Here is a 22,141-nt window from a genome sequence, read left to right on the forward strand (position 1 = left end):
TAGTGATTGGTGCATTTACAATCCTTTAGCTAGACACAGAGTGCTGATTGGTGCATTTTTACAGCGTGCTGTTGGTGCATTTACTAGTCTTTAGCTAGACACAGAGCACGGATTGGTGTGTTTTTACAGAGTGCTGATTGGTGCATTTACAATCCTTTAGCTAGACATAGGGCACTGATTGGTGCATCTACAATCCTCTAGCTAGACAGAAAAGTTACTCTAAGTCCCCACTCATAGCCCAGCTGGCTTCACCTCTCAGCAAGGACAGAGGGCTTTCTGTATCCTGGGGTTTCTTGCCTTGATGTACCAAAAGATATCACACCTAGGCTTGGAGAAAGAGTGCAAAGGTTTACTGAGTGGAAGTAGCTCTCAGCAGATTGGGGAGCCAGAAGGCAGTTAGAGTGGGAAGGTGGTTTTCCCCTGGTCGGGCCATTCAGTGGCTCTCTTCTGACCACCAGGCCAAACTCCTCATCCTTCCGCGGATGGATGGCCTGAGAGCCTCTGCTGGTGCCTGTCGATGTGCTCTTCTGTGGTGCGTTCCTCTCAATGTCCAACTGCTTGTGTCTTCTTCTGCCCATGTGTTCCTCTCCACATACAGGTGCTTGTGTGTGTACCCGCTAGGGTCTTGGGGTTTTAATAGGCACAAGATGGGGGTCTGGTGGGCTAGGGTGGTCTTGATAAATGTGACATTTGGGCAGGAAAACAGAAATGACTGTCCTCACGTAGGTCCGTGGGCACAGGCTCAGGCATGGAGCCCTAGCCAGGAACCTGCCTTTCTCTATCCAGCACTTCCCTGCCCCAATCCCAAATCACTACCTGACCGTTAACTCCTCTTAAACCAATAATGCTTAAAAATGCCGGAAGGTAGCTTAGGATGAAGCCCACACTTTCCCTAAAATCATCCAAAATACACTTTTTGGAACTAAAATCAGCTTTAGTAAACAGAACTTAGAAATAGACAAGCCCCCTGAAAGTTTCACCTGACTTTGCACTAGGCTCACATTCAAACATCTGAGGAACCAGCTGAGTGAGTCAGTCAAGTGAGGTCCATGGAGAGAGCTGCCTCTTCTCTGGGGGCAGGCACTTCTCAGATCCAGCTGATTGTTGATATGTAGAAATGTCTGATCATATTGTCTGATCATCAAGTTTCGCAAAGGAAGTCAGAAATTTTAATTTTCGTCTGAAAGTTCCCAATGACTAACTGATGACAATTTCTTGAAAATAGTTTAAAACCCACTCTAAAACTCGCTGTACTTCAAGCAGATGTCTATTCTCTGGCAATATCCAATCTCGGCTCTAAAGGTTTACCTTATTCTCTACATGGATTACATCTTTGCCTTTCATTTCTACTCATGTCATGTTCTCAAAAGAATATTACTGGAATAAAATTACATGCTTGTATCAGAAAATTATATTGACATTCATCTACAAACACAAATTCCCAGGAAAACAGATTGCAAATGAGATTTTGTGGTTTGTTTGTTTTTTTTGAGATTGACTTTTATGCTCAGAAGTGGATTTGGTTTTAAAAACCTGACATTCAGTATACTTAAACATCTAGTTCTTCTTTGCACTTTTAAGTTTAATTTTAAAAATTTACATTGTGTCCTTATATCTCAACAAAAGACTTTAAGAGGACTCTATTATAGGATCCCAGTTAAAACTTAATTACTTTCCCTTTAATATTTTATATTGCATTTATAATATACTTGACTTCCTTTTTAAATACTGTTTTGCAATTGTCTGCTATAACAAGTACTCCTAAGTATGCAAACATTCTTATAAATTAAATAAATTAAACTTATAAGATGATAAATTTAAGTTATCATATATTATAATACTAAATTTAAATGTCATAAGGCTTCAGCTTAAATTTCTAAAGCCATGTCAGTTACTTAAATTTCAATTTTTAATTGGGATTATAGTACTAATACATTACTATATGTGAAGTATTAACATACAGTTTCAATGTTAGGGTTAAATGTAGAGATTCTTTCTGTAACAAAAATTATTAATTCCATGATTCAGATTATCTTAAATACTTATGTACTTAATACTAAGTCTTCTTGAGATTAAATGGTACTTCACTACTAAAGAAGCTATTATGCTATCTAAATTAAACTTTCTATTTGTAACCTAGGCTGGCTGAGATTTTATATACACAACCATAGCTGTAGACCGAGATATTTACTGCAGTGCTGTCTGAGATGTTAAAAGAACATACCAAGACCTATTAATTATTCAGAATATAGGAGTGATATCCTATTTCTCAGAGCACATATAGTTCATGTCCCCAGGTTTAAATTATTAGTATTGCTATGTTGGAGTTAGTTTAAAAAGGTTCGTGAGGAGTGATTGTTAAAATTTCAGGAATTGTGCAAGCCAGTTGTTAACACAACCATTATATAATTATAGAAACTTACAATTAAATGAATTATGTTAAAAACAAAGGCAACAAATACTCTAAGCTCATCACTAATTGTTTCCCTACAATTTATTATTATCTATTTCTTGAGGTTATTTATGTCTGTTACATCCATATGCTGGAAATACTTCATAATGACGTACTGCTGTGCATCTCTTTCCAACTCCGCATTCGGTGACATCACTCTGGTAGTGAGAAGTTCACCATGGTAAAAGAAATTATACCACAGAAATTGGAAAATGCAACAAATCAAGGTTCTGGTCACCTCTGAAAAAGTTAGCTGCCAAGGATTTATTAGTACACCAGTAGTTATGTTATTATCTCATTCTCTGTCTGCACTCCCCTCCAGGATACCCTATCACATGTTTGGATTTTACATTTCTTTATCTCTTGAAATATTTAAAGATCTTTCATGTAGTTTCAAAGTTCTTCAAAATTCATATAGCTCTGTACTTATCATATTTTTTCTATTTAGTAGGATCACATAAATCACATAATAAATTTATATCTCATTGAAACTCTTCTAACATGTCTATATGATCGTAAGTTTAAAGGTCATCCTGCTGCCACCGATTTCAAAGGGGTATAAAAGAAAGGCAATTTTAGTTATTTCACTGAAGCCTGTTGCCTTATTTATTATCTGTTTGTTTATTTATAGAGATTAGGTCTTGCTCTATCACTCAGGTTGTAGTGCAGTGCCGTGATCATGGCTCACTACAGCCTTAAACCCCTGGGCTCAAATAATCCTCTCACCTCAGACTCTCAAGTAGCTGGGACTATAGGCACACACCACCATGCCCAGCTATTTTTTAAATTTTATGTAGAAAGGGCGTATCACTGTGTTGACCATGCTGGTCTTGAACTCCTGGCCTCAAGTGATCCTCCTGCCTCCCAAAGTGCTGAGATTATGAGCGTGAGCCACCATCCCTGACCCAGGCCTGTTGCCTGATTTCTTATAGTACTAATTTTTTTTATAAGCTTGGAACAGAGAATGTGTTCCAACTTGCATGGCTGGGCTAAAACATCTAATCATTTAGTACTTCATAGCAGAGATAGATCCATAGTTTGTAAATTTAACTCAACTTAGACGTGACATTTTTGTACTGCAATCATTAAAATCAATTTTGTTTTACATATAAGCGTATTATCAGGCTAATCCCAGAGCAAAATCTATTTATTCTATTCAATTGAATTCCAGACATTGATGAACCATGATATTATTTTCTAACACTGCATATGGAAGTTTGCCTTTTTAATTTGAGCTCACTAATATAATTAAATTGTGGCAATTCAAACAAAGAGATGCCTTCCATTAGTAAAGTGAATAAGACATAACGAAGGACTAGAACAAAGCATGAATCTAAACATGTATAGACCAGAGTCTCTTCCAAGTCGGGAAAAACAAAGTGGAATCTACAGGTTTCTGTTTATAGAAGAGTTTATTACCAGGTTTAGAAATATACTGGTTCTCTCATGCATGGAATAGCCATAAAATACCAACATTGGTTTTTCTGTGTACCTTATGAAGATGCAGCTATTCATTTTTAGTCACACTTATTTTCAGTAGATTAAAATCTCTATAAGGTAAAAATGGTCTGAAGATGTTACAAATCACAGAGGCCTAAAGCAGGAATGACTCCATTCTTCATGACCACCCACGCAATTTTGTTCCTTCTCCAACCTTCTACTGCCTGTCATCCTGCTGCTTAGCTAACTATAGCTCTTAGCAATTATGTCACTTTGGTATTTAAGAGAAGGAGAAGGTAGAAATGGTACAAGATTCATGGAAGAGAAAAACTAGGAAAGAAAGGTAGGGTGTTAATATGCTGGTTAAGGCTCAGATTCATTCTCTGCCCTTCCTCTGCTTTATTTTGCAATATTACAATGACCTTAACAACTGTATTTCCAAGGCTATTTTTTTCTACTGGCTTTCAGCTCATTTGGTCAATGGGAGATTGGAGGGCAAGAGGAAGAAAGAGTCCAAAATATTTTGTCCCCCTTTTTTCTCACCCAAATAGGCACAGGGGTCATCTCAAGCAGTGACGACATTTGTCCCATGATCTCAAAATCCTGGTAAGCAGTGACCGTCATGATTCTAGTTTCTCCCAGAAGACTCAGTTCTGGGCTCTGGTAACATGACTTTTTCTCTGGGTCTCTCTAGCCATTGGGATAGTAGTGCCTTCCTGCTGCTGTGAATCTCTGGGTTGCGTCACCACCGATCTCTTCCATCATCTGTATAACCAACAATCTCCATTAGATTCCTTCTCTCTGAGAGTCCCAAAGTGATCCCAACTGGATCACGACTTACACAGAACTGAAGACTTGATCACAACTTACACAGAACTGAAAGCGGGAGAAACAAGAATGAGTCAGTTATTTTCTTTTCTAGATAATTAGGGTTCCTGCCATTACAGATGTGGAAAGAGGCAGAAGAAACAGAACAAGAAGAGGAACAAATACTTATTGAGTACCTTTGATGTGCAAGTGTTTTATTATTATTTTATCTTCACAGATGAGAAAACAGAAGCTTAGAGAGATTACGTATTTACTGAAGATCGCATTATTAACATGTGGTTGAACAGAAATTTGAACTCAAGACTTGACTCCAAAGCTTTTCCACTGGAGTATGCTTCCTCCCTAGCTGACATGAGGTTACATTCAGAAATATTTCTTGAAGGGTTGACAGGACTAAGAGTCCTGTTAAAAGTCGTAAATGTTAAATAACCTAAGATCAAGGTCACTGTCGTGGCCACACCAAGTTTAGTTGAGGGTATGTGTTATTTTATTTTTTAAGAAACAGGGTCTCCCTCTGTCACCCAGACTACAGTGCAGTGGCATGGTCAAAGCTTACTGCAACCTCAAACCTCTGGGCTCAAGCAACCCTCCTGCCTCAGCCTCCCCTATGGCTGGGACATACAACAAAACTACCAAATCTTTAGGATTTGTGAGGGCTAATGGAGAAACATTCCTGGGGATCAAACGTGTTCATTAAAGAAATCTATTATTTTACTGTTGTTTTGTGTGGAATTCAGGGTACCCTTATTTGGAAGGGTAATTTATTTGGGAATCTTTTATTCTCCTCCCATGGCAAAGATTTATCAACACTGTTATGTTTTATGGAGATGTCCTCTGTACTCCTCCCCTAGAAATGCAGGTGGGAAGAAGGGGTGACAGAAATCCATTCTTATGTGTTCTCGTTCACTCCCATGATGTTCTCCAAAACTTAGTTACTTCCAAATGTTGCTTTCTCTTGAGATGTTAACCTGCATATCCACTGTTTTCTGGACCTATGTGGGCAACCTCATACAAATCTGATTTGATATTAAAAAAACTCACTATATTTTTCCATCAAGCTCTTCCTTCTATATTCCTAATTTACTATAGTTAATGGCCCAAGAATGCAACCCTTCCCCCCACTGACTCCCTCAGCCAATCCTTCTACACCTCACCTTCTTTCTTAGGCACCACATTCAACTAGGCTCCAGATCCTGTTAAAATCAACTTTCTAAGTTCCTCCCAAATCAATCTTCATTTCCTCATTCATTTGATAGTTGACTGTCCAGTACCAGATCTTGTGCTCTGTACTGGGAACATTGAAATGAATTGGGTGGGCCAAATGAGGTACTGCCTAACTCTTCCTTTGCTCCTTTTCATTAAGTCTCAGGTCCTTTCTCACCTGAGTCACGGCATTAATTTCTTTACTGTTTGGGCTGTTTCCACCTTGTTCCCCACCCCTGTCTCCTATGCTCCCAGAATAAATTTTAGGAATCTGAAATACTGTCACTTTCCTCCTTGAAGTTTCTCAGTAGTTTGGCATAGCCTTCAAAATGCAGCCTAAAAAGCCATGGGTTGCACCATTCATGTCTTCCAGCCTTTTTCTGTAATACTTCAGACTTGCACACCCACTTCTGTGAACTCTTCCATCCCCCGGGCTTCTGTACATGCTATTCCCACTGCTTATAACACTCTTCCCCATCGCATACTTCTATTTAACCCCCACTCATTTTCAAACCCAGTAAAAACAAATTTCTTCTCTGGAATCTATTCACTGAGCCCAGCCCACGCCTGGAGCTTCTTCCTCATGATTCCTGCTGAGTTCCCACAACATCCAGTACACACCTTTATCATAAAATCACACCACTTATCATACTAATAGGTAAATGCCCTGTCTTCTCCACTCCACTGCGACTTCCTTGAGGGCAGGGGGGCCTTGGGTTCACTCTGTGTCTCCAGTGCCAGGCCCTGGATGTGGCACACAGCAGATGCTCAGTTCATATAAGAATGCTAAGTGTGTATTTTGAAATCATGACGTAATACACAATCTTCCACTTTGAAACTCAAAAAGAAGGAACATTTTCTGTTTGAAAACTATTGTTTCTTCTCTGCTTCTAAAAATACAACTGAATTGGTATACATGGCCAGAGAACTCCAGCCAGCAGGAGTTAATCTAGGACTTGTGAAATACTCATATTCCCTGGATTTGGCTTTTATTAATACAATATACCAGGTGGAGTTTTAACAATTTTAGAAAAATGTAAAAGTGCAACTGGCATCTCTACACTACGCTGTACAGGATCACATTGTAAACACAGCCTTAACAAACCAAAGCACTTCTTTTCATAGGACAGTATTTTCCTTATAGTGGGATTACAACTGAACAAAAAATATTTACATCTTATGCAGATCCCTGTAAGTTCAGAGTAACAGGAGGAGCAGCTTTCCTTTACTACACCTGTCAAAGAGTAGATCCCACTGAAAAAGAAAACCTCAGATCTACCTCTTAGATAATTTAAGTTTAAAAGATGGACCCCAAACCATAACTTGGTTCCCATACCACTCCTCAACTACCATGCACCAGAAGGAACATAAAATGACTTATTCACAAAGAATTTCTCACTACTGGAATTATGTGCTAGTACTGCCAGCGGCTCTGGAAGTGTTTAGGCAGGTTTATGCTGAGTAATATGTTTAGGTGGTGCATGCATTCTAATTCAGAGTTTTGCCCATATTAAGATAAACTTCCTGTTGCCTATTGACAACAACAGAGATCTGTTTACTCTGGCTTTATCTCCAAGCTAAACAAGTTTTAAAGAAATACTAGAGAGAAATTGGAGTATTTCTTTAATGTAGGAGGCTTATATTTTGGTTGTAACAAGAATGGTGTTCTCAAGCTAGATCTACCCTGAAAGTTTATGATTGTACTTCAGGTATTAGACTTTCTAGAAACTGTGGTTAGAAAAAATTAAAGATCTAACTTTCTAGTATGCTTCTATACTCAGTGGCTTCTTGGCACTGCTTGGCATGACATTATCAAAAAATGTCATGATGTGGTGAAGAGTTCTACTAAAGACAGGAAACTATTATTTCTGCTTTTTCATACTCTTTATTGCCAACAGTTTAAAATGGTCAACATAAAAAAAAAAGACATTTTGATAATAAATACTGCTCTTTGGGCTGTAATAAATAAAAAGTTTATTAACAAGGAATGCACTTTTCCAGCCACAAGTATCTTCAAAAATTAATGGAAAAAAAAATTATATATGGCCATAGTTCACAGTTACGCAGCCAAAAGCTGCTCCAATTACAGCCTTTAAACAACATGGGAGCTTCCTCCCTTCTCCCTCCCCTTCAGGAAGTATATTCACAGTTCCAAGTCCTCTGGCTGAAATGCTCTCAACAGAGAGAATTTAAGAATCAATGCACCTTTCTGCAAAATTGTCTGAAAAACCTTTTAAAACAGGTATCTCAACGAAAACTGCATTCTGGTTCACTCTTGGATTGTCCAAAGTCAAGAACTGTATGCCTTAGCCTGTTCTGGTTCCACCCAGTCCAGCAGGCCACAGGGGAATTGTTTTCGTACCACCACATGTCCATCTTCTTCAACATGCTCTAGATCATTCTACTGGCTTCCCTGTAGATCTCACAGTGGAAAAGAGGAGTCCCGTAGGGTCCATTCGAAGTCTTTTAGTTACATCTTTGTAAGAGCATGTTCAGGGCATATTCCATTCGATTTTTTAATTCTAATGAACAGCCAGACATCAGCAGAGTTGTCAGTCTGAAAGTCGTAGATATCCTATCTTCATTGATGTAAGTGAGAAGGTATTCTTCATTTTGGCTACAGATGATTATTTTTGTATGATCATGGTAGAAATTCACCTTAAAAAATAAACATAGATATTAGATCTCTCAAAATATTCAAGAATTAGAAAAATTCAGTCAATTACTAAACTGGCTAGGCACAGATTTTTCTGTGTAGGACCTAAACATGCGCTTTCCTGAAGAGTTCATTTACCTGAAAGGTGCCATCATTAAAGAGCATCATTAGGGCCTTATCAGATTTTAGCCACTGAAGGAGGTAGAGCCGAGGTCTTCGAATATCAGTAACACTAGGCAGATCTCCACCCTGGAAGAGATTAGGAGAGTGAGTTAGTGCCTACAAAGATTTTGTAGCATGCACTCTATTATTATTCTAAGAAAATCCTCTCAAACTTAAGCAAGCATCAGAGTGGCTTTGGAAATCCCTGCCTCCACCTCCCAGAGATTCTGATTCAGTACATCAAGGAGAGGACAGGAGAATCTGTTTCTAACAAGCTTCAAAGTGATGCAGATGCTACTGCTCTGTGGACTACACTTCAAATGTCACCACTCTAAAGTCACGGTACTTACATCCATGAGGTTCTCCTCCATGTAATGAGAAAAGTATTTCAGCACCGTCACTTGACTAATAAATTGCTCAGGAGCATCTGTTGCTGGGAAAACTGAGCATTGGCCAAGCTCTGCGTAATAGTGAACTGTTCTATAAAAACAGGAATGAAAGGGAGAGAAGAGGAAAAAAATAGAAGCAGTTAATCACTGTTTTTAGATTTCTTTAGTGCAAGACTAGAGAACTGACAGGATTTCATTAATTGATACACTTACTTTTTGTCTGGAAGGAGGCTCATGTGAGCACCATTGTTGAAAAGGACACCGACGGTGTGGTCTGAAAGCTGGTACCCGAAGCCGTATTTGTTAGAGTAATCAACCCATTTGGTGACCCACTGAAATGATGTGCTCAGCTGCTCTTTGGGAATGCAATCAGCTTCTGGCATGTTTTCCAGACATCCCCGAAGAACTCTTGCCACTGTGTCTGCAACACTTCCCATCGTACTGTCTTCAAGGCCTGAAAAGGCAGAGAGAAATGTTTCAAGTTATACAATATTTTAGCAATAAAACCTCAGGTTTGGTAGATGCTAAGTTTCACTCCATTAATTCAAAAGACATAGAACTCAAGATTATTTTCCAATTCCGGTAATCTTACTACTTCGATGTTAGATTAAGCTACAAAGTAAATTGACTTAAATTATTATGTATTTAGCAGTGGCATTTAGAGTTTTGTTATTTAAAATATGATTGACAACCACTTACATTCACTGCTGCTGCTGCAGCTGCCAAGCGTCCCTCTGACTATCATCCGAATAGCATCCCCAATCTGCTGCTTGTTTTCTACTGCGGGTGTTCCAGACCTGGCAACTGTGGTGGTAGGTGGCTGGAGCTCCTTAGGAGAGAGAAGATTTATGCAATGAGTCAAGCATCTAAATTCATTTAAGGTTGAGAATTCCAGATTAAGATGAGAGTGAGGCAATTGCTGGGAAAGCTTATCAAAAAGCAATGGACACAAGCCAGATAAAAGATAACGCAATAACGCGCTTGCATGCACTGTAAAACTGAAAGACTTCCTTTTAGTTTTAACTTCCCTTTCAAAGGGTTTGAAGAAAAACTTCAGTAAATATGACATTTTTGAACCATGATAATCATAGTCCAAGAGCTATTTAATAAAGAGTGGACGTAATGTAAAGTGTGAATATCTACTTTAATCTTTCCCAACACACCTCATCTGTCCTGTGTTTGCTGGGTTGCTGAGTTATTGAAGTCTTTTTCAAATCATGCCTAAGCTTGTAGATGTCTTCATCTTCTTTAGACACTCTATCTGTATATCAAGAAACAGAATTACAAACATTAGTCTATCTTAACAAGGTAGGAACAGGGTTAGCCATATCTTCTCCTTCTTGCATTACTGACCAACTTATGACCATCCTGGACAAAAATAGCATTTTACCTTTGCCATTAGCTGCAACTACCCCAAAAGCCCTCTTTAATGTTTGCAAAATACAAAGCTATCAATCACAATTCAAGGTATGGATTTATTATGCTATAAATATCAACATTTAAGAATATGCAAATATGGCCAAGTTATGCTAATATAAAATTCTCTTTTAACTAATTTAAATATAAATTTAAATATAATATTGGATACAAAAAGGAAAAGAAGTCTTGTTAACTTACTATGTGTGTCAATATATCTTGCTTTGTCTTTTTTGCCACCAAAGAGAGCAGCAGCTGCTTTCTTAAAGAAATTCTTAGCTGGGCTTGATAAGTGGAAATCTGGAACTGTGTGACAACAGCTGGAAGACAGTCTGTCCGGAGTGAAGCCCTGTGGAACATTAGAAAAGGCCTTCAGTAACCTGTCAGGTAACTGGGATCAATACCATGTAATTAAAACAAAAGATAGTGCACCAACCTGCAAAAAAAAGTCATGTCGAATGATGTCATCCAAACTGGGACGATCCTCTGGGTTTTTGGACAACATACTAGCAATTAAGTGCTTGGCAGGAGCCAGCAATGAGGACGGCATTGTATACCTTGCTTCCCTTATGCACCTATAAGTTTCTTTGAGATTTGTAGTTTCAAATGGGGGCCTCCCTAGTAACATTGTATACCTGTGTGCAAAGAAACACATCTTTAGCAATGGTCATAAAGCAACTCAAGTGTTAAAATTTAAATCCAAATTTGCTTTTTAATTATTCTGCTGCATTTACTTACATGACACAGCCCAGGGCCCAAATGTCTGATTCACAGCCATGTCCTTGTTTGTTCAGGACTTCAGGAGAGAGATAGTTCGGGGTACCACATATCGTTCTGGAAAGATGAAATATTGAGATCGTGTTAGGAATTACTCCACTATTTAAACCTGGTTCTCTTGACATGACTTGATGGGAGACAAAAATCTTAAACAAAATCTTAATATCTACAGTGAATTTCTATTTGGAAACATTTGACTTTTAGCATCTGAACAATTGAGATCTGACCAAGTGAGTTTTGGTAATTTTTTACAATGCACACACATTGTTTTAGCCCACATGCAACGTGTGGTTAACCAAATAAAACCAGGGACGTCGTGGCATTTTATACATTTCAGGCCAAGAAAAAGACTTCATTGACTGCTTTCATAATCAATTTAGAGGCACAGCGTGCTCTGTCTAGTCCATAGTGGGCATTCAGTAAGTATTTCTTTAAATTAACATTGCTATGATTTATAGATGTTATCACTGGACCTCTGAAACATGAAATGCAAAACAGCGAAGGCATGTTTGGTCTCTCCACAAAACCCTACTAGGATGCATCTTTCTGACTCTTACCTCCTTCTGTGTTCCAAGGGTTCTAGCCTGGCTGCCAAACCGAAGTCCCCAACTTTTAGTTCCATGGCTTCATTAATAAAAAAGTTCCCTAGATGATAAACAAAAAAAAAAAAAAGTGAATCCTTTTGAAAATGCATTCTAAACAAGTACACATACATCCACTTTGGAGCCAGGCAGCCAATTGTTATATGAAAGACGCCCATTCAAAAGCAAGATTGCAGACGCTAGATCCCAATTAAGAACATTCATATGTAAAAAAAGACAGAGAGAGAAAAGGAACTCTAACACAAAACTCAGCTTTTGGCATCAAGGACTTACCTAGTTTGAGATCTCTGTGCAAGATTTCTTGTTCATGAAGGTATTTCAGTCCAGACACAATCTGCCTGAGGTAGTATCGAACTTCTGGCTCTGTCAACACCTTTCTTGCTTTCAAAATATGAGCCATTGACTAGGAAGAGAAGAAGGAAAAAAGAGAATGTGTCAAACAGTTATCAAAATCACTGGTTTCCCTTTGCAGGATATGCAATGAAAGTTAACTTTGCAGTGTAAATACTGCCACAGCTAAAATACCAGATAAAATACTTTTTGAATACCGTGTTAATTCGGGGTAAGTAAATGTTCTCAAATAGGAGTTGACACTTACCCTTCTACTGCAGTATTCCAAGAGAATGTAAATGTTTTCTTTGTCCTCAAAGTAGTGGTAAAACTGCACTACATGCTTATGATGAAGAATTCTGTGAAGCTCTATTTCTTTGTCAATCTAAATGAAAAAGCAAGGCAAGGCTTATTAGCCTCCAGTCACCTCGGAAAAGCCAGTGATTACACATGCAGAAGACATTTTCCTAACAGGGAAGGGCCATCCCTGCACACAAAGAAAATACTTTACTCAAGAGTCATACACACCTTTTCCCTTTGATGAGGTTTAGCTACTCTGCTGTGAGGAATAATTTTTGCGGCGTAGACTTTGTTATTTGTCAAATCTGTCATCTCGTAACATTTTGCAAAGCCACCCTGAAAAGAAACAAAGCCGAGACGGAATTGAGTATGGCACAAAAATGGACGGCAGATATTTAAAATAAATAAATAAATGGGAAGAAAGAAAAGCAAAAAAAAAAAAAAATTGAGGAATGGAGAAGGGTGGTCAGAGGAAGGCATTCGACTTCGTTAAAGCTCCCCATGAAGAGAAACGCATTGCTGGAAACAGCAACTTCAAACAGTTTTTTTCCTATAATATAAAGGGGAGCTTTATGGAGGGAGTTGGAGCGGGGAGACATGAAAAATAATGTCTGATGAGACTTGTTAGGAAAATTCCCTCGGAGCAGATGGAGGGAGAGAGGTCTGATACAGAAAGCCCTCGCTTCCAGACTCAAGATGCATTTCTCTGGGCTGCGGGGTGGCACACAGTTGTGAGGCTAAGGCAGGCAAAGCCGATCCCCAGCGCTGCCGGTGCACAAAAGCCAGGCAGCAGGTGAGGAGCCCACCTCGCGCTGGGATCTGACCCCCGAAAAACCTGGAAGCGGCGGGCGCGGGACCCCGCGGGCCTGCCCGGCTTGGGGTCGCCCGGACAGACCTCCCGCCCGCCCGCCCGGCAGCCCGGCGCCCTCCGCTTGTCACCTTTCCCAGCACTTTGCCCCGGCAGTAGCGCTTCCCCGTCGTGGGGTCGACGATAATCCGCGAGATCTCGGGCCCCGAGTGCGAATGGTGGTGATGGTGGTGCGGGGCCGCCGGGGGCACCTGCGCCTGGGACTGAGGTGGCTGCGATTCCTCGGGGGGCTGCGGCGGCCGCTTCTTCTTCGAGTCCCCTCCGCAACCCTTGCCCAGCGCCTGCTCGCACATTTTGGTGCTGGCGGCTGGCTGGTAGGTGATAGTCCGCAAAAGCTCCATGATAGCCTTGCCGCCCCGCACTGCCCACTGCCACCCCCTAGGCGCGGTCACCCGTCCGAGTCGGCCGTGGCCCTCGCACCCCTGCCTCCGGTGCCAACGCGCACCTTACACCCCGGTCCACTTGTGCGAGTGAGAAGGCTCGGCGAAGTCTTATATACTGGGCGGCGGGAAGGGGGCGGAGACTCGATACGCGACACCGCGACACGGCCGACGCCCCGCCCCACGGCCTGCCGAGCGCGCTTGGCCGGGAAGCAGGTCCTGTCCCGCCACCTAGGTCTCGCTTCGGAGCGGAGCCGCGCGCCTCGAACGCCGGCCGCCGAGAACTCTCGCAGCCACGGGAAGGCCTTCAGGGCCGTCTGTGGGCCCTGCTGCCACGTTCTTCGAAGGCTCTGAGCCTCAGTTTAGAAAACAGAATCCCGAGGGCCGATGCCTGGCCCCACCCCCGCCCCAGCCGCCTGGTGTCAGGGCAGTGCCGTGACCGGAGCGAGTTGGGCGCGGGTGTAGACGCAGTCCCTCCCCCGCACAGCCCTTCCCCGCCGCCCCACGACCCGGCGCCTCTTGTGTCAAGGTATCAGGGTGCCCGGAGCCCGCCGCACGGGCACGCGAGGCCTCCTCCGGCCGTGTGACAAAGCCCCGCGCGTGACGCGCTCGCTGGTGTCTAGCTGGGGCAGTGCCAAGAGGCCGTGCGGGTGAAAGGCCGGAATTCGGGGAGCCGGGCATTCGAGCCCATCGCCGCATCGCGCTGGGGCAGACTCGGGCCCGCACGCTGGGATCCCGGGCCGATCGGCCAACAGTGCCAGCGCTGGCCCCCGCCCATCCCCCTAGAGCGAGCCTCTGTCTGAGGTCAGCCCCTGAACCTTGGAGAACGAGGTCGACGCCTCGGCAAGGCGTCCTCCGCCGGTAGCCCGATGATTGGAAAGCAAGGGCGCCATCTTGTGGAATGTTCCGGAAGTGCCGTTAGGTGTCAAGTGGGCAGCGGTTGACGACAGTGGGGCTTTGACAGTTACTGGTACTAAAAATCGATGCCGATTGTGAGTTTGCAGAGTCATCTATGACTTCTTCCGAATGCATCTGTTGAGATGGCTCATGAACTGCCCTGGTTCCTGGAGAGTCAATCCGAGACTTTCTGGGGGTAGGGGGATTGGTAGGATGAAGAGAGCGTAGGCCAGTGAGTGCAAACACGGCTTAGTTTCCAATTTCCAGATTTTACTGTGCAGTTTGACCTAGGAACACGTTTTTTTTGTTTGTTTTGTTTTCTTGTTCTAATTACGATAGCGTAACATTTGAGGACTGTGCAGTATTTTGAAATGCCTTATTTAATCCTACAACAATTCTGAGTGAGTAATATTGTAAGGAAGGAAAAATAATTTTCTACCTTTCAAAGTTTTGGCCTGGGTGCCTGTAACCAGACAGATTAACAAGAAAACAAAGAAGTTTGTTAACATGTATGTGTCATATATACATGGGAGATAACCAGGAAAATGAGAGATGGTTTAAAATCGGGCTTAAATACTATCTTTAGCTAAACCAAAAGAAAAGATTGTGGAGCAGGCAAGTTAAGGAACCATGACCAGGAAATGTACGGTAAATAGGATTGGGGTTTCTTATTTCTTCTTTCATAAGTTTTTCATGATTTAGAGTCATTCTTCCTGGTACAGAGGAGACACTCTTACAAATGGAGTTTTGTGGGGGGCTTTTTGTTTTGTTTTTTTAGTAAATGTACATTTCCCTTACAAAAGGGTAATATGCCATTTTTAGAGCGTCTCCTCGGTCTGCTGCTTCTCAAAATAATTATCTCAAAATAATCTTTATTCCAGGGCCACATTTGAGGTGGCATATTATTATTATCCTACATTATTATTCCCATTTTATAGATGAGGCTTGGAGGATTTAAGTAACTATTCTATATTTTTACTAGATCATCGAGGTTAGGTTAATTGGCAGCACACTTGAATCTTTTTACCTATGTTAACAAGATACGGTAAACAGTGTTTTGAAGCTAAATTCCGGAGACATTTAGAATACCAGATTATTGAATCCCTGGAAGGTACATACAAAAAGGGTTGCTGCAGTCCACTGTCAAATTTAGGTATGTATGGTGTCAACATTAACAGAACATTTACAAAAATACTGTGTCTCAAATACTTCCAGCATAATGTGGAAAAGAGGCTCATTGCCATTAGAGAGGAGAAAGGGAAAGGCTTTGCCATTGTAGAGGAGAAAGGGAAAGTCTTTGCTGTCGCTTCTGTTTTTGATTCTTTAAAGAGTGCAGGGCAAGTCCAGGCATGTTTCTCATAAGTGACAATAGACTTTAACCCCAAGATTGTCAAGGATGGAATAAGAGGTGGGGCTTAGGGGTGGAAATTCAGAATTACGTAATCATCCTCTTTATTCATAAGCCTAGGGGTGACCTTTGCTTCCCAGATTTATGCAAACCTACTCTCTAAGATGTAGAAGGCTTGCAGGTTTAGAAAATATTACTAGAATTTCTCAAAGCTAGTTTACACACCATGTCTTTGTGGTTGATAATAAACTATGTGTGTGTGTGTATACATATATGTGTATGTGTATGTGTATTCATCTGTGGCCTAAGAAAAAAATTGAAGAATAGATTGGCGTGATTTAAAAATATATATATATTTCAATTACTTCTTTGATTAGCATACACTATGGTATGTATCTTTACCAAATGGACTTCAGTATTTGATAAATTATTGAACATTCCATGTGAAATTCAGGTCTGTTTTCCACAACATGGAGGCATTTAATAAAATATTAACGCTTTGTAAGTCTTATGGTGTTTTCTTTCCAACTGAGAAAATGATTTTTTTGGGGGGGAGTTGTGGTGCCATCATGTGGACAGAACCAAAATTGTAGTCCATAGAACAAAAAAGGAAATAAATGTACTTTCTATTCGGTAGAATAATTACTAAATATCATGGGGTCAATTTGGTAACCAGTAGGAAGGAAAAAATGGATCCATACTTCATATGTGACTTAATTTCAAACAAATGAAAGTTTGAAATATGTGAAATTATAAGACAATAAGAGAATTCTTTCATAGCCTTTGAGTGTGGTAGAACTTTCAACTGTTTACAAAATCTAGAATCCTTAAAAAAAAAACAAGATTAATTAATGTAACTATATATAAACAAAACCTTTTCATTGATTTAAAATAACAAAACACCATAAATAAAGTCAAAGGATAAATAACACTAGAAAACTTTTCAACTCATCAGAGAAAGAGCTTATCTTCCTATTATGTAAAAACTCCTACAATTGAATAAAATACCAATTATCCAATAGAAAACAAATGGTTCTTATATTTGCTCAATTTCATTCATCAGAAGAGAAATTGAAAAGTATACTGAGGCACGCTTTCCTACAAAATTGGCAAAACCCTCAAATGTTGCCGTGAACATGCTGAATTGCTGAAGTGTTGAGGAAGCAGCCTGCCATATATTGCTGTTGGGAATGGTAATTGATATAATCTCAGTGAAAAGTAATTTGGCCAAATCTATCAAATTTAGAAATGAAAGTATTCTCTTACTTAGGAATTTATCCTATGGATGTCATCTCATATATAACATCAACAAATTATAAAAACCCTGACCAAATTAAGCCCAATTCTTACGTTTGTAAATAAGATTTTATTTAAAACAACCATGCCCATTTGCTGGGATCTAATTAAACTAAAGAGCTTCTGCACAGCAAAAGAAACTATCATCAGAGTGAACAGACAACCTACAGAATAGGAGAAAATTTTTGCAATCTATCCATCCTGACAAAGGGCTAATATCCAGAATCTACAAAGAACTTAAACAAATTTACAAGAAAAAAAAATCCCATCAAAAAGTGGGCAAAGGATATGAACAGACACTTCTCAAAAGAAAACATTTATGGGGTAAACAAACATTTTAAAAAGCTCATCGTCACTGGTCATTAGAGAAATACAAATCAAAACCACAATGAGATACCATCTCAGGCAGTTAAAATGGAGATCATTAAGAAGTCAGGAAACAACAGGTGCTGGAGAGGATGTAGAGAAATAGGAACGCTTTTACATTGTTGGTGGGAGTGCAAATTAGTTTAACCATTGTGGAAGACAGTGTGGCCATTCCTCAAGGATCTAAAACCAGAAATACCATTTGATCCAGCAATTCCATTACTGAGTATATACCCAAAGGATGATAAATCATTCTACTATAATGATACATGCACATGTATGTTTATTGCAGTACTGTTCATAATAGCAAAGACTTGGAGCTGACCCAAATGCCCATCAATGATAGACTGGATAAAGAAAATGTGGCACATATACACTATGGAATACTATGCAGCCACAAAAAAGGATAAGTTGATGTTCTTTGCAGGGACATGGATGAAGTTGGAAACCCATCCTTCTCAGCAAACTAACACAGGAACAGAAAACCAAACACTGCATGTTCTCATTCATAAGTGGGAGTTGAACAATGAGAACATATTGACACAAGGAGGGGAACATTACACACTGGGTCCTGTCAGGGGGTGGGGGGCCTAGGGGAGGGATAGTATTAGGAGAAATACCTAATGTAGATGACAGGTTGATGGATTCAGCAAACCACCATGACACATGTATACCTACGTAACAAACCTGAACATTCTGCACATATATTCTAGAACTTAAAAGTATAATTAAAAAAATTTTTTTTAAAGACTACACATTGGGTACAGTGTACACTACTCGAGTGATGGGTGCAGCAAAATCTCAGAAATCACCACTAAAGGACTTATTAATGTATCCAAATACCACTTGTTCACCAAACACCTATTGAAATAAAAAATAATAATTGGAAAAAAAACCATGCCCATTTGCTTATGTAGACATGTCAATGGCTGCTTTCTGCTACAATGGCAGAATTCAGCTGTGACAGAGACCATATGGCCTGCAATGCCTAAAATATTTACTATCTGGCCCTTTACAGAAACAGTTTGCTGACCCCTCATGTATAAGGTTATTCATTGCAGTGTTGCTTGTAATAATTAAAGATTAGAAACAACCTAAGTGGCCATCAATAGAAAACTGGTTAAATAAATGATGATATGTTCATGCAGTGAAAATGTAGGCAGTTGTGAAAACAAAATGAAGATGCCTTTTAAGTATTGTTATGAGCAAATCTCCAAAATAGGCCGGGTGCGGTGGCTCACACCTCTAATCCCTGCACTCTGGGAGGCCGAGGCGGGCCGATCACCTGAGGTCAGGAGTTCTAGACCAGCCTGGCTAACATGATGAAACCCCGTCTCTACTAAAATTACAAAAATTAGCTGGGTGTGGTGGCAGGTGCCTGTAATCCCAGCTACTCAGGAGGCTGAGGCAAGAGAATCACTTGAACCCGGGAGGCGGAGGTTGCAGTGAGTCAAGATTGCACCATTGCACTCCAGCCTGGGAGACAAGAGTGAGACAATTCCAAAATAAATATTGTGGAAAGCAAGTATAGGACAGTGTATAGCATAGTAAAATATGTTTCCTTGGAATAAAAAATGCGGGGAAAATAATACATTTTTATAGTCTTAAATGTGCATAAAGCATAAAATTTGGGGAAGGATTAATAACAAACTAATAATAGATTTTCTTCTATTTACTTGTTTACATATTTTTGTGAGAAGATTATTTACTTTTTTGATCATCTTTATGTGTTTTACTGTCTGAACCAGAAGAATATATTACTATTTAAAAATACATATAAAAATGCTTTTTAATGATGCAATTCGACTCATCAAAGAGAACTTTGTGTTGCACTCTCTGTTACGCTGTATCATCTAATCAAGTTTTGCAATACATACTTTATATTACTTAATTAATTGATTATTATTTTTCTTCCCCACAGGTATGAAAGCTTCATGAACAGGTACATTTCTTAGTTTAATGCTATATTCCCCATGCCTTGAATAGACATGACAGAGTAAAAACTCAATTATTTGTTAGACACATTTATAAATACAAAACTATTGAGAAAGCAAGATACCTCTTAGATTTGATCTTGCACAAATTTCTGAAACTCTCTGTGCCTCAGTTTCTTCTTCTGTAACAAGAGCATGACAATATTTTTTAAGGTTGTTGATATGGTATGAATGTTTTTGTTTCCACAACATTCATTTGTTGAAATTCTCACCTGCATTGTGATGGTATTAACAGGTGGGTCTTTGGGAGATGATTAGGTTATGGGGTTAGAGCCCTCATAAATGGCATTAATACCTTCATAATAGAGACATAAGAGATACTCCTTGCCCCTTCCACCATGTGGGACCACAGCGAGAAGGTATCATCTATGAGGAAATTGGCCTTCACCAGATACCAAATCTGCTAGCAACGTGATCTTGGATTTCCCAGCTCCTAGAACTGTTAGAAATAAATTTGTTGTTTATAAGCCACCTCATTTTGTGGTATTTTGTTACAGCAGCCCAGAGGGGCTAAGACAATTGTTATAATGATTAAAAAAGCCAATGCATAGAATGTGCTTAGAACAGTGACTGTCACATGGTGGGAAATCTATAATGTTAGTTACTATTTAATATTCAGGAGAAAGGAAGGGGCAAGAAGAAAAACTACCAAGGGCAGGAGAGATGGACAAGATGGAGCTTAACCCAAGGCAGAGTGGAGAGACACTGTCCCCAGTATCTGGTTTACTGAAAAGAATTCAACAAAACTGAATGGAACTGACAGGAAGAAAGAACAACAAATAAGCACTGTTTTTGTTTGCCTTTTTTAAAATTTGCTTTTGACTTGGGGAATTGACAAGAGAGAGACAGTGAGAGGACAAGCACCTAGGAGGCTGTCACCACCAGGCAATGAAGAAGATGGCTCAGCTCTGGACCTCAAAAGTGAAGGAAGCTGCCTCCTAGCGGCTGTGAGGGAAGGGGAGGGGCTGGTGTGTTACTCTCAGTCTCTGTCTGGGAGGCCACCATGGTACAGGCTTCTGAGTGAACCTTAAAGAACATCTGCTAATGCTATCCCTCCACCTTCCCCTCACCCCACAACAGGCCCCAGTGTGTGATGTTCCCCACCCTGTGTCCAAGTGTTCTCATTGTTCAATTCCCACCTACAAGTGAGAACATGTGGTGTTTGGTTTTCTGTCCTTGCGATAGTTTGCTCAGAATGATGGTTTTCAGCTTCATCCATGTCCCTACAAGAGACATGAACTCATCCTTTTTCATGGCTGCATAGTATTCCATGGCATATACGTGCCACATTTTCTTAATCCAGTCTATCATTGATGGACATTTGGGTTGATTCTAAGTCTTTGCTATTGTGAATAGTGCCACAATAAACATATGTGTGCGTGTGTCTTTATAGCAGCATGATTTATAATCCTTTGGGTATATCTCCAGTAACAGGATGGCTGGGTCAAATGGTATTTCTAGTTCTAGATCCTTGAGGAATCGCCACACTTTCTTCCACAATGGTTGAACTAGTTTACAGTCCCACCAACAGTGTAAAGGTGTTCCTATTTCTCCACATCCTCTCCAGCACCTGTTGTTTCCTGACTTTTTAATGATTGCCATTCTAACTGGTGTGAGATGGTATCTCATTGTGGTTTTGATTTGCATTTCTCCGATGGCCAGTGATGATGAGCATTTTTTCATGTGTCTGTTAGCGTTAGGAGATATACCTAATGTAAATGATGACTTGATGGGTGCAGCACACCAACATGGCACATGCATACATATGTAACAAACCTGCACATTGTGCACATGTACCCTAGAATTTAAAGTATAATAAAAAATAAAAATAAAAAATAAAATTGTAAAAAATAAATACATAAATAAAAATTTTTTAAAAAAGAACATCTGGCCATGACTGTGTGCCTGTGAGTGGTTGTGTGAATAGGACGTATGAAAGGACAATAAATCTTGGGGCCCCCAAATTACTAAGCCAAATGGAAATGTCAAGCTGGGAACTGTTTCAGGCAAGTCTGCCTCTCATTTTACTCCTAAATAAGATAGCTACAGAGATTAAAGAAAAAAAAAAAGAAGAAGAAGAAGCCACATACCTCCCTCACAATTTGTCCACTAGGAAATTCCCTGTGAACCCCAAGATCTTTACCTTAAAACAGTTGTGTTGAATTTTACCCTGACAATGTAAATTGATAGCTTATCTTCAGAGGTGCAAGACAGAAAGTTATCCCTCTGCTCACTTGAGACAAATGTGTATCTGATTGCAGATGTAAAAAGTGTAGATTCACTGAGCTAGACAAGGCATAAGTGACTCTTCCTCTACCTCCCTTTCACATGTAAATTGTATATTCAGTGAAAGGCTGATCAATGACTCAAAAGAATGCAACCGTTTGTCTCTTATCTACCCACACCTCTTAAAAGTTTCTTCCCCTTTTCCTGATGT

At 40.1% G+C, this 22,141-nt stretch overlaps 1 protein-coding gene across 1 annotated transcript; it reads right to left on the reverse strand.

The window, feature by feature from the left end:
- Positions 1 to 7,788: 7,788 nt before the first annotated feature.
- Positions 7,789 to 13,891, reverse strand: PLK2 (polo like kinase 2). Its single transcript, XM_015140018.3, has 14 exons — positions 13,495 to 13,891; positions 12,784 to 12,891; positions 12,524 to 12,640; positions 12,199 to 12,328; positions 11,881 to 11,968; positions 11,285 to 11,380; positions 10,983 to 11,181; positions 10,748 to 10,895; positions 10,294 to 10,391; positions 9,830 to 9,959; positions 9,344 to 9,584; positions 9,092 to 9,221; positions 8,718 to 8,828; positions 7,789 to 8,581 (listed from the first exon to the last, which is right to left on the reverse strand). Exons 1-14 carry the CDS (start codon positions 13,762 to 13,764, stop codon positions 8,390 to 8,392), a joined length of 2,058 nt encoding a protein of 685 aa, XP_014995504.1. The 5' UTR covers positions 13,765 to 13,891; the 3' UTR covers positions 7,789 to 8,389.
- Positions 13,892 to 22,141: the final 8,250 nt, after the last annotated feature.

This window comes from Macaca mulatta, chromosome 6 (assembly GCF_049350105.2).
Source record: "Macaca mulatta isolate MMU2019108-1 chromosome 6, T2T-MMU8v2.0, whole genome shotgun sequence".
Classification (NCBI taxonomy): Eukaryota; Metazoa; Chordata; class Mammalia; order Primates; family Cercopithecidae; genus Macaca; species Macaca mulatta.

Coding starts and splice junctions, on each gene's coding strand:
- PLK2 (XM_015140018.3), bottom strand. CDS start 13,764: ATGGAGCTTTTGCGGACTATCACCTACCAGCCAGCCGCCAGCACCAAA. Junction 12,329..12,523: donor TGGAATACTGCAGTAGAAGG/GTAAGTGTCAAC, acceptor TTCTCTTCCTAG/TCAATGGCTCATATTTTGAA. Junction 8,829..9,091: donor TGGAGGAGAACCTCATGGAT/GTAAGTACCGTG, acceptor AATCTCTTCCAG/GGTGGAGATCTGCCTAGTGT.